The sequence below is a fragment of the Paroedura picta genome, chromosome 4 (genome assembly GCF_049243985.1).
Source record: "Paroedura picta isolate Pp20150507F chromosome 4, Ppicta_v3.0, whole genome shotgun sequence".
In the NCBI taxonomy this organism is placed as follows: domain Eukaryota; kingdom Metazoa; phylum Chordata; class Lepidosauria; order Squamata; family Gekkonidae; genus Paroedura; species Paroedura picta.
Window position 1 is genome coordinate 112816951 of NC_135372.1, and position 13496 is coordinate 112830446.

The 13496-nt window shown below is 41.4% G+C and overlaps 2 protein-coding genes across 3 annotated transcripts in view; both read left to right on the top strand.

Annotated features, from left to right (window-relative positions):
• IPO9 (importin 9) overlaps positions 1-5240 on the top strand; it is a 46116-nt gene extending 40876 nt beyond the window's left edge. For both annotated transcript variants that reach the window (XM_077335156.1, XM_077335157.1), the window contains 4 exons: positions 1508-1627; positions 1921-2025; positions 3032-3108; positions 4166-5240. In XM_077335156.1, the coding sequence (XP_077191271.1) occupies positions 1508-1627; positions 1921-2025; positions 3032-3108; positions 4166-4276 (413 nt within the window). In that variant the 3' untranslated portion in view covers positions 4277-5240. The remainder of the gene's footprint in view (positions 1-1507; positions 1628-1920; positions 2026-3031; positions 3109-4165) is intronic.
• Positions 5241-10217: 4977 nt separating this feature from the next.
• Positions 10218-13496, top strand: part of LZTR1 (leucine zipper like post translational regulator 1) — a 38152-nt gene continuing 34873 nt past the window's right edge. Inside the window, exons 1-2 of the mRNA XM_077335158.1 lie at positions 10218-10535; positions 10634-10696. Of these exons, the coding sequence (XP_077191273.1) occupies positions 10369-10535; positions 10634-10696 (230 nt within the window). The 5' untranslated portion in view covers positions 10218-10368. The remainder of the gene's footprint in view (positions 10536-10633; positions 10697-13496) is intronic.

Here is a 13496-nt window from a genome sequence, read left to right on the forward strand (position 1 = left end):
CACATTTGATCCATTTGGCTCAGTTCAGGCTAATGGGCAGTAAGAATAGCAATGGTCAATTAAAATATTATTCATAAAATTGAGATCGTAACTGGGTGTATGGCAAAAACTTAGGCAGGTTCAGCACACAATTCTCAAGTTCTAAATACACGTATAGCACAAAGCTGCCTCTTTGTAAGAACATAAGATCCTTGCTGGGTCAGTACAGTGGACCATATAGTCCAACATCCTGTTTTGCAGGGCAGCTAATCAGTTGTCCTGAAAAGCCAATAACAGGACACAAACCCTAAGATCTTCTCCTGATGTTGCTTCCCCACTTTCAAAGATTTACTGCTTCTGAATATGGATGATCCTTTTACTCACCCTGACTAGCAGCTGTTAATACACCTATTCTCCATGAATCTGTTGAATCTCCTTTTAGAGTTATCTATGCATGTGCCCATAATTACCTCCACTGCCAGTGAATTCCACAATTTATTGACATCGAGTAAAGAAGTGTTTCCTTTTGTCTGTCTTGTCTCTTTAAGCCATCAACTTTACTTGATACTCCCTGGTTCCAGTATTATAGGAAAGGGAGAAAAAGCTCCCTTTATCCATTTTCTCCATCAGATGCATTATTTTGTGTTAGTCTTCCTTTTACTAAACTAGTAAAAGAGAGAGGAATGGGAAGATGACTGTAAGCCGCTTTGAGCCTCCTTCGGGTAGGGAAAAGCAGCATATAAGAACCAACTTCTTCTAAAACGTCCCAGTCTCTTCAGCCTTTCCTCATAAATACACACACATTGTAAACATTGTACACACTGTACATTGTAGAGTCCAGTAACACCTTTAAGACCAAAAAAGTTTATTCAACAAATAAGCTTTCGTGTCCACACACCCTTCTTCAGATACAATGAAATGGGAACTGTCATACATATAAATAATGAACAGTAAATTAGCATACAGCATAATGAAGAAGTTTAACAGATTCAAGGACCAAGCAGGAATAATAAACTTAGTTTTTTATGGTCACCATTTGTTTGGGCTTAACTCTGGGTGAAAGCATAGTGAAGGAAATAAATGTGTCTCAGTTAATTATTCTGAGCATTCTACAATTAATGATATCTGTCCATCAATCTCCAATTTTGAGATATTTCTTTCTTTCACGGTTTCCTCCCTTTGGTCTTAAAGGTGCCACCAGATTCAGACTTGGTTCCATTCCTTCAAACCACCATGGATACTCTCCTGATTCTTTAGTATAAAGCTATTTCCTCATAACAGGACAAAATAAAGACTATAGACAGGAGCCATATAGTGCAGTTGCCCAGCTACAGCAAGTGAGAGGCCTCAAGATGTCTTAATCATAAGCCTAGAAAATAGAAATATTGTGGTGTCCCCTGCTGTTTCTATAACTATCACCTTTCAAACAGTTAGGATGTGTCTTCAAATCAGCCATGGTAATATTTTTTTCCTACATTGATTTTCTTGAGAGTATTCAACAATTTAAAAAATGTTTTATACCTTACAGATCCTGAGCGCTGGACAAACATTCCTTTGTTAATTAAAATTTTGAAACTGATAATAAATGAACTTTCGAATGCAATGGAAGCAAATGCTTCCCGCCAAACTGCTACGGAATGGAGCCAAGGTATCATGATGGTTTTTACTTTCTACTTTTTATGGTGATAACCTTTTGATAATGTGTCATCATTGCAGCTTTTAGAACAGTTTTTTTCTAGGTAGTGCAATCCTTTTTCAGTGTCTGGAATCTCTTTTCACATATTTTATACAGGAATTGAAGCATCATGGTAATATGATCCTTGCTAAACTTAAATGTTTTTAGTGTACCTGGAAAATATAAAATGTTTGTGTTGAACATTAGAGCAAAACATTTTTTTTAATATTCTTCATGACAAAATGTTTCTCCATTTTAATTAACAGATGAATCTAATGATATGTGGGAAGATCAGGAAGATGAGGATGAAGAAGAGGATGAAGGTTTAACAGGACAGCTGTTGTCAGATATTCTTGCCACAAACAAATATGGTAAGTAAAGCAGCTCTGATATAGAATTCCTTCCCCAGGATGATAATGTCTGTCCCCTTATATCATTGTCTTCCACCAGCATGTGAAGAACTTTTCATTTTGGTTGGAATTCTTCAATGATTCTTATTGACTTTTCCTCCTATCTACATGTTTTGCTTTAACTGCTTTTATTTATTTATTCGTTTTTAATGACTTTATTCACTTCCTTGAGGACACTAACTTGGGTATAAAGGCAGTTTTAAAAATATTGAATTTACAAAAAATATCTCAAGGATACTACTTTCACAACATTGTATCTAAAGAAGTGTGTGTGCACACGAAAGCTCATACCTTAAATGAATTTTGTTGTTCTTAAAGGTTCTACTGGACTCAAAGTGTTGTGGTAATAGAACAAAGTTTTTGTAAGTTTTTAATGAATATGATGAATAGCCAAGTAGATGGTTTGTCAGGAGAACTCAAACTATTGCCTGCTACATGAACATAATGGATGCGCAGGCAAAGTGTCTCAGACTTGTGCACTGCTTCTGCCTTGTCCTGTTTGTGGGTTTCTTGTTTGCAAAGCAGATGCAAAACACAGCTTGCTGCATCAAACATCTGCATCGAACCTGTGTAAACCGCTCCAAGACAGTATGTACGAGAGAGGCAATGTATAAATCCCTTAATAAAGACAGACGCAGAAACCGAATGGCAAATTTTGACATGATGTGAACCTGAAAATCTAGTTATCTAGCTGTACATTAGAGGAGGAAGTAGCCTTAAACTTGGCTTAATCTTAAACATAATCACAATAAAATGAGGAATGGATGTATTTTATGAACACGAGAAACTACAAACATGCATTTTCATTATACCATTTTAAAAAGCTGGAACATAACCAGTATTCTGAGTTTAATTCTTTTGTTGTCCACTGCTCTCTTTTTAGTGAAAATAAAATACGTCCGTTCCCTTCAATGTAAAAACAGCTATCAAAAAGACATCTCTAACCATATATTTGTTTGGGTAACAGATGATGATTACTATGAAGATGATGATGAGGATGATCCCGATGCACTGAAGGACCCTCTATATCAGATAGACCTACAGGTATGGTTAAGATTTTCTCTGTGTGTTTGTGTGAGTGGGACAACCTACATCCTATTGCCTATTTGCTTGCTTTTTACTAATTTTCTTTTCTTTACTGGCTAAAGTAGTACTATTTTTTCTGTTTTTCTTTTTCAATCCTCTCATAACACCATTTGAAAACTGAAAATAATTTTAATTATTACACTTTAACACTGAATAAATTACCATTCCATTACCTTACCAAAGTACTGGTTGTAACTGGCCAGGTTGGTGGGATTCAGCTGTTGTTTTTTAATAAGGGCCTCACCACAGCCTCTTTCATTCTCTCCAGGAACGTCCCTGACATCAGGGACAGGTTGATAATCTCCTACAGTGGGCCCCAGATCTCACCACCACCAGCTCTTATTAGCCATGAGGGACAAGGATCACAAGTACATGTGGTTGTCTGGACAGCTGCCAGGGCCTTGTCTGCTTCAGCCAAGAAGACCAAACTAAAAGTGGTCCAAAGTGGGACTCTGAGACTGTTGAGGGGCCTCTTGTTCACATTCTGCATCAAACCTGGTCACAAAGTCCTGGTGAAGCAACAAGATTTTCTCCCCAAAATAGCACGCAAAAGCCTCAATCTAATAAGTTTCAAATTTGGGGAGGATCCTAAGGATGTCAGTGACCTAATTATTTTAAAAAATTTGCCAGGAGTGAGCTTGCAGAGGCAATGGCTGCTGCATAGAATTCCTTCTTAGTGGCTTTCACTGCCATCACCTGCCTCGAGCCTTCCAGAAGAGGCGGGAAATAAATTGAAATATAATAATAATCATCATCATCTCATAAGCATCTCATAAGTTGTTCTTGCTGCTTCGTCACAATTTTTCCATTAGACTCACTCTAGCTGCCTCAACTCATATTTCTTATACAAATCAGACATACATTTTTTGAATCATGCAAAGTTAAGTACACTATTCATGACTAGCGTGGTTGTCAACTATTTATATTTTAAACACTATAGAATCTTTGAATTTATAAAGAAATATCAAGAATCTTCTGGAAGTGAAAATAACCAATTTTTTCCCTTTTGTCTTAGGCTTACCTTACAGACTTCTTGTGTCAGTTTGCGCAGCAGCCTTGCTATGCAGTGTTCTCAGATCACCTCAATGAGAATGAAAGAAGAGTGCTACAAGCCATTGGCATATGAATCCAGAGCATTGCGATCATATCTAGACAACATTTTTCTGGTTTGCTTCATGTTTTGTGACTTATGAAACACCTTCCATTGTTCACCAGATATTATATAGATGTGATCATCTTTATTTTGAAGTACTTCTCTTTATCACGATGTGGGTTAACAGAAGGATTGGTCAGAAGGCAACAAAAGATGTGCATTAAGTTTTGCGCGCTGGATTCACACAAGGGGAACATTTTATTCTTCTGATCAACTTTCCAGTAAACCATTAAAATAATGTGCCGTCACACCAAGTTTCTCTCCACCCTTGAAAAGGCACTCTGCTGACTTTTCATAGCACAACCTAATGGAATGAGGAAGGAATTGTGGTTCTCTGTAGTTTGTTTGGATGTGTAGAGTGGGGGGAGGGGGAGCTTGTCCCACTTGCACTTGTGTAACACAGGGTAAATTATCTCAAGTCTTACCATATCACATCTTTTTATAGAACTATGGATCTTTTTGACAAAGAGACACTTGAATGAAAAGGAATCTACTTACAAAACAAGAGTTTGAATTAAAACCTGAAAAAAATAAATTAATTTTTCCCAGTCGTAAGTGGAAGTAAATGACTTTACCTGGGTTCTCTCACTTTCACAATTTTTCTCTAAATCTGTCATTGCAGAACTTGCTACATAAAACTCAGTTCCTGTGGTTACTGATGACTTTGGTTTTGAAACCAAACAAACTTTTTTATATGGAATCCTGGTATTTAACATGTCAGTTTACTTCATGAATACAGTTTGATACTTTTGCTTCCTTCTCACACAGGAATTATTCAAAACAGCTAAACTCATAAATTAGTATGTGTATTTTTATAGGTGAGTAAAATTAACATATACCGACTAATCTGCAGGTAATGTTTGATGCATCTCACAACACCTCTTTGCCTTTTTCTCCCTTTTTTGGGAAAACTAAAATAAAACTGTTCAAATATTTATCCTTCTGGACTGAAGGGAGTGTCTGCATCCTTCATTTGCTGGTTTTAAGCAGGACAAGGACCACTGGATGTGTACAGTGACTTCTGTTCTTTGTATTACATGCTTTAAAATATAAACTTTATTCCTTATCCATCAAGTTGTGGAAGTAAAAGTTCTATTAATCAATTTGTACTTCAATATGATGGGTTTTTATAACCTTGTGTTGATGCATATGTTAGCTTGGGTGCATGGTACGCCCATTTCCTCCTCCTTGCTTAATCTAAACAACTCTGCATTTTTTTTATCTTGGGGGAGTACAGTATTACACAATCCGTGTTTCTCTGGTGTTCTGTGAGAACAAGAACATCATATGGATGTCTTACAAAAACAGACATGGAAGCTTAGACTTCATGAGCTGCCAAGTTTTAAACATGATAGAGAAATTCCACAGATGAAATCAACTTGGCTTTTGATGCTACAACAGATACATCCATCATATGTTCTCAAGTCAGTTTATTTTAATGGCTAAAATCCTATGGGTTACTCTAGCACAAAGAAAGGTGGAGGCTTTTGGTTACAAAAGTTCTAGTTCAGTAGCTGGCAGTAATTTCAGTTTTGAATTCTGTAGACTTGCATGTAAGGGTGTAGTATGTGCATGTGAACTGAGAGAGAGAAAGAAACACTATTAATAGATGGACCAAATAAATGTGTGTGCTGTTAATCGGTCTCCTTAAGCAAAAGGCTTGCATTAGGGTTCTCACCCCAGTAGGTACACAACTGTCAGTAGGAAAACCTGGACTGATACTAATTAAACAGTTTATTGAAATACACAACTACAAAAAGATGTATGATACAGGAATACGTGCAAAAAGTATGGGTACAAAATCATTAGTAAGATGTAGATGGTTCAAAGAAGTAATATAAGCAGATGCATAGGCAGTGCTGAAGCATGAGTAAATAAAATACAATTCTAAACCAGTTTTATGCCAGGGATGGTCAAACTGTGGCTTTCCAGATGTCCATGGACTACAATTATGAATGCCTGCCAGGGGCCCTCTTCTTATTGGTCATGAGACTGGTGGTCTTGCTCATCAGAGTTGTAGTGGCTCACCAGGTTTGTTTGTCAGTCTTCATGCTTGGTCAGCAATCGGAAATGTATTCTGGGCCTTCCCAAGGCTGGTGTTCAAAGAAAAATACTCTTGAATAACATGATTGTCCAGGCTAACAGTCACTGGGGGTTGTCTTTTTGACTTTTGTGTGAAACCCAGTACTGTGCAGTCTTTTTCTTACAGCTTCTCAGTAGTAGTTTAGCTTAGCTGACAAAATTAATATCCTTGTCAACATTTCAATGTCTGTGCACCTTCAGCTGAATTCGCAAATTTTCCCAAAACCATTTGTGCAGTCACTCAATAGGATCAAATATCCAGCAATCCATACTCCCCCCCCCCCCCATGTTATGATTTGGGGTAAAACATAATTGAGGTCTTCTCGTGGGAGGTCTTCTGTTGTAAAAATCCATTTGAACAAGGTCATACCTAAGACAAGTTTTAAGCAAGTTTGGGAAAGTTGTCCCTCCTAATAAAAGCTTTCAATGCTATGCTCTCCCAGTGTTTACAGCTACTTGCTACTTCCTCCATATAATTACAGGTCCTTTGGGGTCTGCTGTAAACCAATTTCAGGTTGGTAAATTTGTGGGGATTTGGGGTGGAGTCAGGCAAGGAACCTGACTGGGATATATTGCCATGGATTCCACCCTCCAAAGCAACCATTTTCTCCAGGAGAATTGATCAGTGTAGTCTGAAGATCAGTTGCAATTCTGAAAGATCCTGGTTTCACCTGGAGGTTATGAATCCAGCGTTGCCTAGGAGGTGCCTTGGATCTCAACTTACTCTTGGTTTTGATGAGGCGGTGTGCTTGAGAAACATCACAGATAGATACCCCTAGATGTTAGCATTCTGGTTTCCTTTTTAATATTGGGTGATGGCTTCCCTCATACAGTTGCCAGGAAGGAACAGCCTCACTAGAAATGGATTCCATGTTAAATGTTTATGTTTTAGAGGCCGTTGCCAGAAATGTGAGAATTAAAACAATTCTGGCAGAAGTCATTATTATCCATATACAAATCAATGACCTCTGTATTTCTCTCTGCGGAAGAAGAAACCAGTTTCACGTTCCAAACTCCAACTACTACTCTTGTGATTTCTAAGGCCACTGCATAATTGCAAAAGAACTTATTATATTGTATGAAAATGTTTCAGACTTTGACCTAATGTCTGGTCCTTAGTCTGTGGCAGAAGAGCTCAACTTGTAATAGAATAACAGTTGGCTATATATTGTTGCTCTGGGCAAAGGATGTTGGGAGATGCACAGGACCAAACATGAAATGCCCCTTCTGTTGGGAAATATAAAACCAAATGCAGTCTTCGGCTTTTCAAATGCTTTTTGCAAGTTTTTAGAAATCAAGAAAGAAATTCTAGCTTAGATTTTGAAAGGAATCTATGTTCAATGTTGTATGTATACAAGTTATATAAATATTCCTTCTTTTAAACATCCATCTTGAAAACTTTTTTTGCTAGGAAAAATATTTGTGTAAATGTAATAAGGATATTCCTACCAGTTGAATCAACTATCTTTTTCTAGTTTAAAATCGAAGCTAAATTTGCAGTATTTTATGGAAAACTTTACATCCCTTTAAAACAATATTTATGTGAAATGTTGCACCTTTTGAAATGAAATTTTGTTTTGTCAAAAATATTTGCATGAAATGTCAAGGTATATGCCTACAGGCCTATTTTTGCTCAAAGTGGGCAATTTTAAAAATGGCCAGTTGACCTGAAATTCTTGCTTGGTGATTCAGCCTATTGTTTGCATACTGCAGATGTCTGGTTTATGGGCAAACCATATGCTTGGGTGTGTTTTGGTGCCATGACCCTTCCACTAACAGAGAGGTGGCCAAACTGTGGCTCTCCAGATGTCCATGAACAATTACCATGAGCCCCTGCCAATTGGCTGTGCTGGCAGGGGCTCGTGGTAACTGTAATCCATGGACATCTGGTGAGCCACAGTTTGCCCACCCCTGTGACTAATGCAAGAGTCAATTGGCATGGCAGAGGCAGGTCTTGGACTGGAGGAAAGCACCAGCAGGAGGAACTGATAGGACCCATGCCAGGTTTCTGGAGATCACACTATAGTTTACCCATCTGATTGTACTATAGTTCGTACTTTTCCTGCAAACCAGGATTCAAAAGTAAGATTCCACCATAACTGAGAATCATGGTATGCTGGGAAAGAACAAATTATAGTTTTTTTGTGTGGCTGTAACAGCCAGCTATGGTTTCTGTGAAAATGGAAGTAGCTAATGCTGCATGCATAGTGAAGTAGAAGACAGCAGGATTCATGCATCAAAGTCTGAAGGTCCTTTGTTCAGCAGAAAACCATGGCTTGCTCTTGCATAAATAATGAAATTTTCTACACTTTGTTTTCTCTGTTAAAATTTCTAACAATTGTGTACTGCATGAACAATAGTTTACCTAAAAATCATAGTAACGCCATCGTGTTTGTACTATATGAAATGAAGGTACGCTACTTAGGGACAGGATGGTAATACCATTTAGGGCAGCGGTCCCCAACACCCAGTCCTGGGATCGGTACCGGGCCGTGGCTCCTCCTTGTCCTCCCCGGCTGCTGCCTCAGGGGCTGCCCTGCCACTCTGCTGCCAGCTCATCTTTGGTATTCTCCAGTGGCCGCCATGGCTGGGGCTCCCCCTCGGCATGGCGCTGCGCAGCTGCTGCTGGCAGCACCCCCCAGCGGGCTGCAGGAAGTCAGGGGCGCCGGCAGGAAAGCAAATGGAGCAGGGGCTCAGCCGGCGGCGGCAACGTCCCTTGGCAAAAGACTACCCCCCTCCGGGCCCCAGTAAAATTGTCAAGCATCAACGGGTCCCCAGTAATAAAAAGGTTGGGGACCAAAGGGCACACAATATCTTTTCACTGTTCCAGTTCTGCTTAATTTAACATTACAAATATGAGAAATTATTGGCATTCTAGCAAATAGATTTAGAATACCTCACTACTTCTGGAAGTCTTCCCTACAGCTAGATCGGTGTCCAGTACTATTTTAGAGGCCTACATGATTTGTGGGGTATAAATTTTGGAGAGTCAACCCTCGCTTCGTTGGATACCACAGCAAAGCAGTGTCTCATGAGCCCCCCAGCTCTCCTACTATAATCTCAACAAAGGCCATATGTACCTTGGAATCCTCTTGACATGTATTCCTTGGAATGGTCTGGGTTTTGCCTAAATTGGTGCAATTTTCTATGCTTTGGTTGCAGTAGCAGCCAGTCCCCATCCCACAGGGGACCTTTGGGTTTTTTAAACAAAGTTTGTAATTTACATATTGATTGTTGACCATATTTTAACATTGATAAAGCGGCACACCATTGGCCGGGGGGGGGGGAGTTCATGATTTAAAATTTGGTCTATATGGAGCAACAAAAAGTTTCATAGAACACATAGAACACAAATATAGTATTGTAATATATATTTTTAATTTCAACATAAGTACAATTTGCCAGGTACCCCCAGATGTGCCTCCAAAAGTGGGATAATATGGTCACCTTAATATTGACCACTGACTTAATATTGATATTTCCCTATCAATTTTCTGCCCCGGTGGAGATGGCCAATTTGAAAATGGTAGGAGAAAATAGGCTTCTGCAATCAGGCCTTTCTTTTTGTAAAACTCTCATTAATCTATTGTTGGTGCATTCTGAAGCTCCTACAAACCAGCTACCTGGCCCAGAAAACTAAGATGATTGGGCATCGTCGTCTAATCCAATTAGGAGTCGAGATTTGATTTTATTACTTCAAAACCTTGCATTTTGTTTGGGTGGTCAAGTTTCTAAACAGGGACTATGCGGTAGCTCTGAACTAACAATCGGCCTGTAAAGCCACCAAAGGTAACGTCGCATCACTAGCTAACCCCCCACTTCAAACGACAACTTTCCTCAGGTAGAGCAGCAGAGCAAGGTATGCCGGGATTTGTAGTCTGAGCGCGTTGCCTGAAGCGGCCGTCGAAAGGGAATGCTGGGAGCTGTAGTTTGTTCTGAGATGTGGCGTCGGCTTCTCGCCCTCTGCCATTCATGCCTGGACCATGGCGGCTGTGGCCAGTTCGGTCGGGCGCTCCAAGGTGGCACCCAGCGTGGATTTCGACCACAGCTGCTCGGATAGCGTCGAGTACCTGACTCTGAACTTCGGGCCCTTCGAGACGGTGCATCGGTGGCGCCGCCTCCCGCCCTGCGACGAGTTCGTCGGGGCCCGGTGAGGCGTCCGGAGCGGTTGGGGAGGGGGCGCGGAAGCGGGCGCTGGGCTGGTGCAGAGGGGCGAATCAATCGGTGTTCTCTTCCTTGTCCCCCCAGCCGCAGCAAACACACCGTGGTCGCTTACAGGGATGCCATCTACGTCTTCGGCGGAGATAATGGGTGAGTCCCTCCGGAGTGGCTTCCCTTCGACTGGACCCGGCGTCGCCTATGCAGAACGAAGTTGTCATTTTGCAGAGAAGAGTCGCTCTGCTAATCTTCCCCACCGACCCTTCGTCCCACTCCTGTGAACAGGGTTCTTTAACAAAGGGCTAGGCAGATATTTCAACAAGTGAAGTGTTCCCGGTATTGGATGGACAGTGGTGGGGAGAGAGTTTCACTTGTCGGATTTTTGCCTGTCATGCTGCTGTTAACAGGCACAAGAGCCCAGGTGGTGGTGGAAAGTGCCATCCAGGTGCAAGTGACTTATGGGGTTCCCCTAGGGTTTTCAAGGCAGGGGATATTCAGAGGTGATTTCCCCTTGCCTGCTACTACATAATGAGATCAGCCTAGCCTGGTCCCTGCTGGGTTGGAAATGGGTGGCAATTCTAAATAAAGGTGCATTCTGTTCTTTAATGCCGCTAATCACAAACCCACAAGTTGACAAAAGACAGAAAGAGGTGCATTTGAAAGCTGTATGTCCCAAAATAACATTTTCAGCATATATGTATGAATTGATGTGATAGTAGTATGAAAGGGAGTTGGGGTGGGACTTGTATCCTATCTTTTTGGATCCTGGCCTTTGTCTGCAGAAGATTTATGGTTGGACAAGACCCATTGAGGCTATCTTGGAGATGTTTGAATGAGGTTTTGTTGTTATTTTGGAATAGTGCTTTACCATTAGTACCTCATGTTACTAATTCTTGCTAGAAGAGATGATTGATTTCCAATACTTGAGAAATCATTTATTATAAAAATGGTGTTATTGCTATTAGGCTACATTATACTCATATTGTTCCAGTCACTGTGTCCTGAAAAATGGGTATTAAAATGTTCAGCCTTCTACCCACCCTTGTCTGCAATACAGATCTAATGATATTCTTCTTTCATCATTCTCTTATCAAAGAGTGACAAGTGGAGTGCCTGAGGGAACTTTCCTGGGCCCTGTGTTGTTCAAGATATTTATAAATGATTTGGATGAAGGAAGGGGTGCTTATTAAATTTGCAGATAATTCTAACATGGGAGGGAAGGCAAACACAGCAGAAGACAGAATCAGAATACAGGATGATCTTACAGGCTGGAAAATTGGGCAAAAATGAATGAAATGAATTTCAATAGCGATAAATGTAAAGTTCTGAATTTAGGTAGGAAAAATCAAATGCCTCATTATAGAATGGGGGAGACCTGTCTTGATAGTAATGTGTACAAAAAAGATCTAGGGGTTTTGGTAGACTGTACACTGAACATGAGTCAGCAGTGTGACGGTGTCAAAAAAGTCAAATGGTATTTTAGACTGTATTAAAAGAAGTATAGTGTCCAGATCATGTGATGCAATGGCATCACTTTACTCTGCTCTCGTTAGACCTCGCTGTACTCAGTTTTGGGCATCACAGTGGAAGAAGGATGTAGACAAACTGGAACGTGTCCAGAGGAGGGCAACGAAGATGGTGAAGGGTTTGGAGACCAAGTCGTATGAGGAAAGGTTGAGGGAGCTTGGTCTGTTTAGCTTGAAGAGAAGATGACTAAGAGGTGCTATGATAACAATCTTAAAATTCTTTAGATGATGCCATATAGACTCAGCGGTCCCCAACCTTTTTCAGGCTGGGGATCGGGGGGGGGGGGGAGAGGAAGGTGCGGCGCAGCACTCACTGTGCTGGGAGTGTGCTGTGGAGGGGAGGTGCAGGCGCTGGCCCACAAACGCCAGCCCCCCTGCACCTGTGCCCCCCACAGTGCGGCACTCGCGCCTCCCCCCTGCAAGCACTGCACTCGCTGTACCGGGAGGCGGCCGATTGCTCCCGGTGCAGCAAGCATGCCCCGTGGGAGGGGAAGGGAGGGAGGTGTCCCTGCTGGTGGTCTGGTGCCTGCGCCTTCCTCCCCCGCCGCAGCCTGGTACCGAGGCCTCCACAGCCCGGTACCAGGCTACGGCCCGGTGGTTGGAGAGCACCGATATAGAGGGTGGAGCAGAGTTGTTTTCTGTTCCTCCAGAAGGTTGGCTCAAAACCAATGGACTGAAATTAGTTCAAAAGAATTTTCAGCTAAACATCTGGAAGAAGTTCCTGAGAGTTAGAGCAGTTCTACAGAGGAACAGGCTTCCTCAGGAGGTGGTAGGTTCTCCTTCTTTGGAAGTTTTTAAGCAGAGGCCATCCTACAGAAATGCTGATTCTGTGAACTTAGGCAGATTGTGAGTGGATGGGCAGAAGGGGTGGTGTTGGTGCTTGGCTCCTGGGGTCCTTTCTTGCATGCCTAGGAAAATGCTGATTGCCACTTTGGGGTCGGGAGGCCTAGTTCTTCCAGGCCAGACTGGCCAGGGAGTCTGGGAGTCTTAGGGGGCATCATCTGGGCATGGAATTGGGGTCACTGTGGGTGAGCAGGTAGTTATGAGTTTTCAGCATTCTGCTGACCTGGAGGTCCCTTCTAACTCCATGATTCTATGATTTTTTTACTAGCTTATAAACTGTAAGGCTTATTTTTTTAATGCTATATTTTTCATAGGATTTCTGAATCTGACAGAGAAGAGTCTTATATACTTACTTCTGTTCAGTGAGGAAGGGATTTTTTTTGCTATCTAGTCACAGCTGACATGGTGACCCTGCAAATGTTCTGAGGTGGTTTCCCATTACCTGACTCCACATCATGACCCTGGTATTTCATGGAGATCTGCCTTCCAAATACTAGCTAGAGTCAGCCCTGCTTCCTTATGTGATTGGGCTAGCCTAGGCTGTAGAGGTCAGGATCAGGAAGGGGATATAATGCTGTCAATTC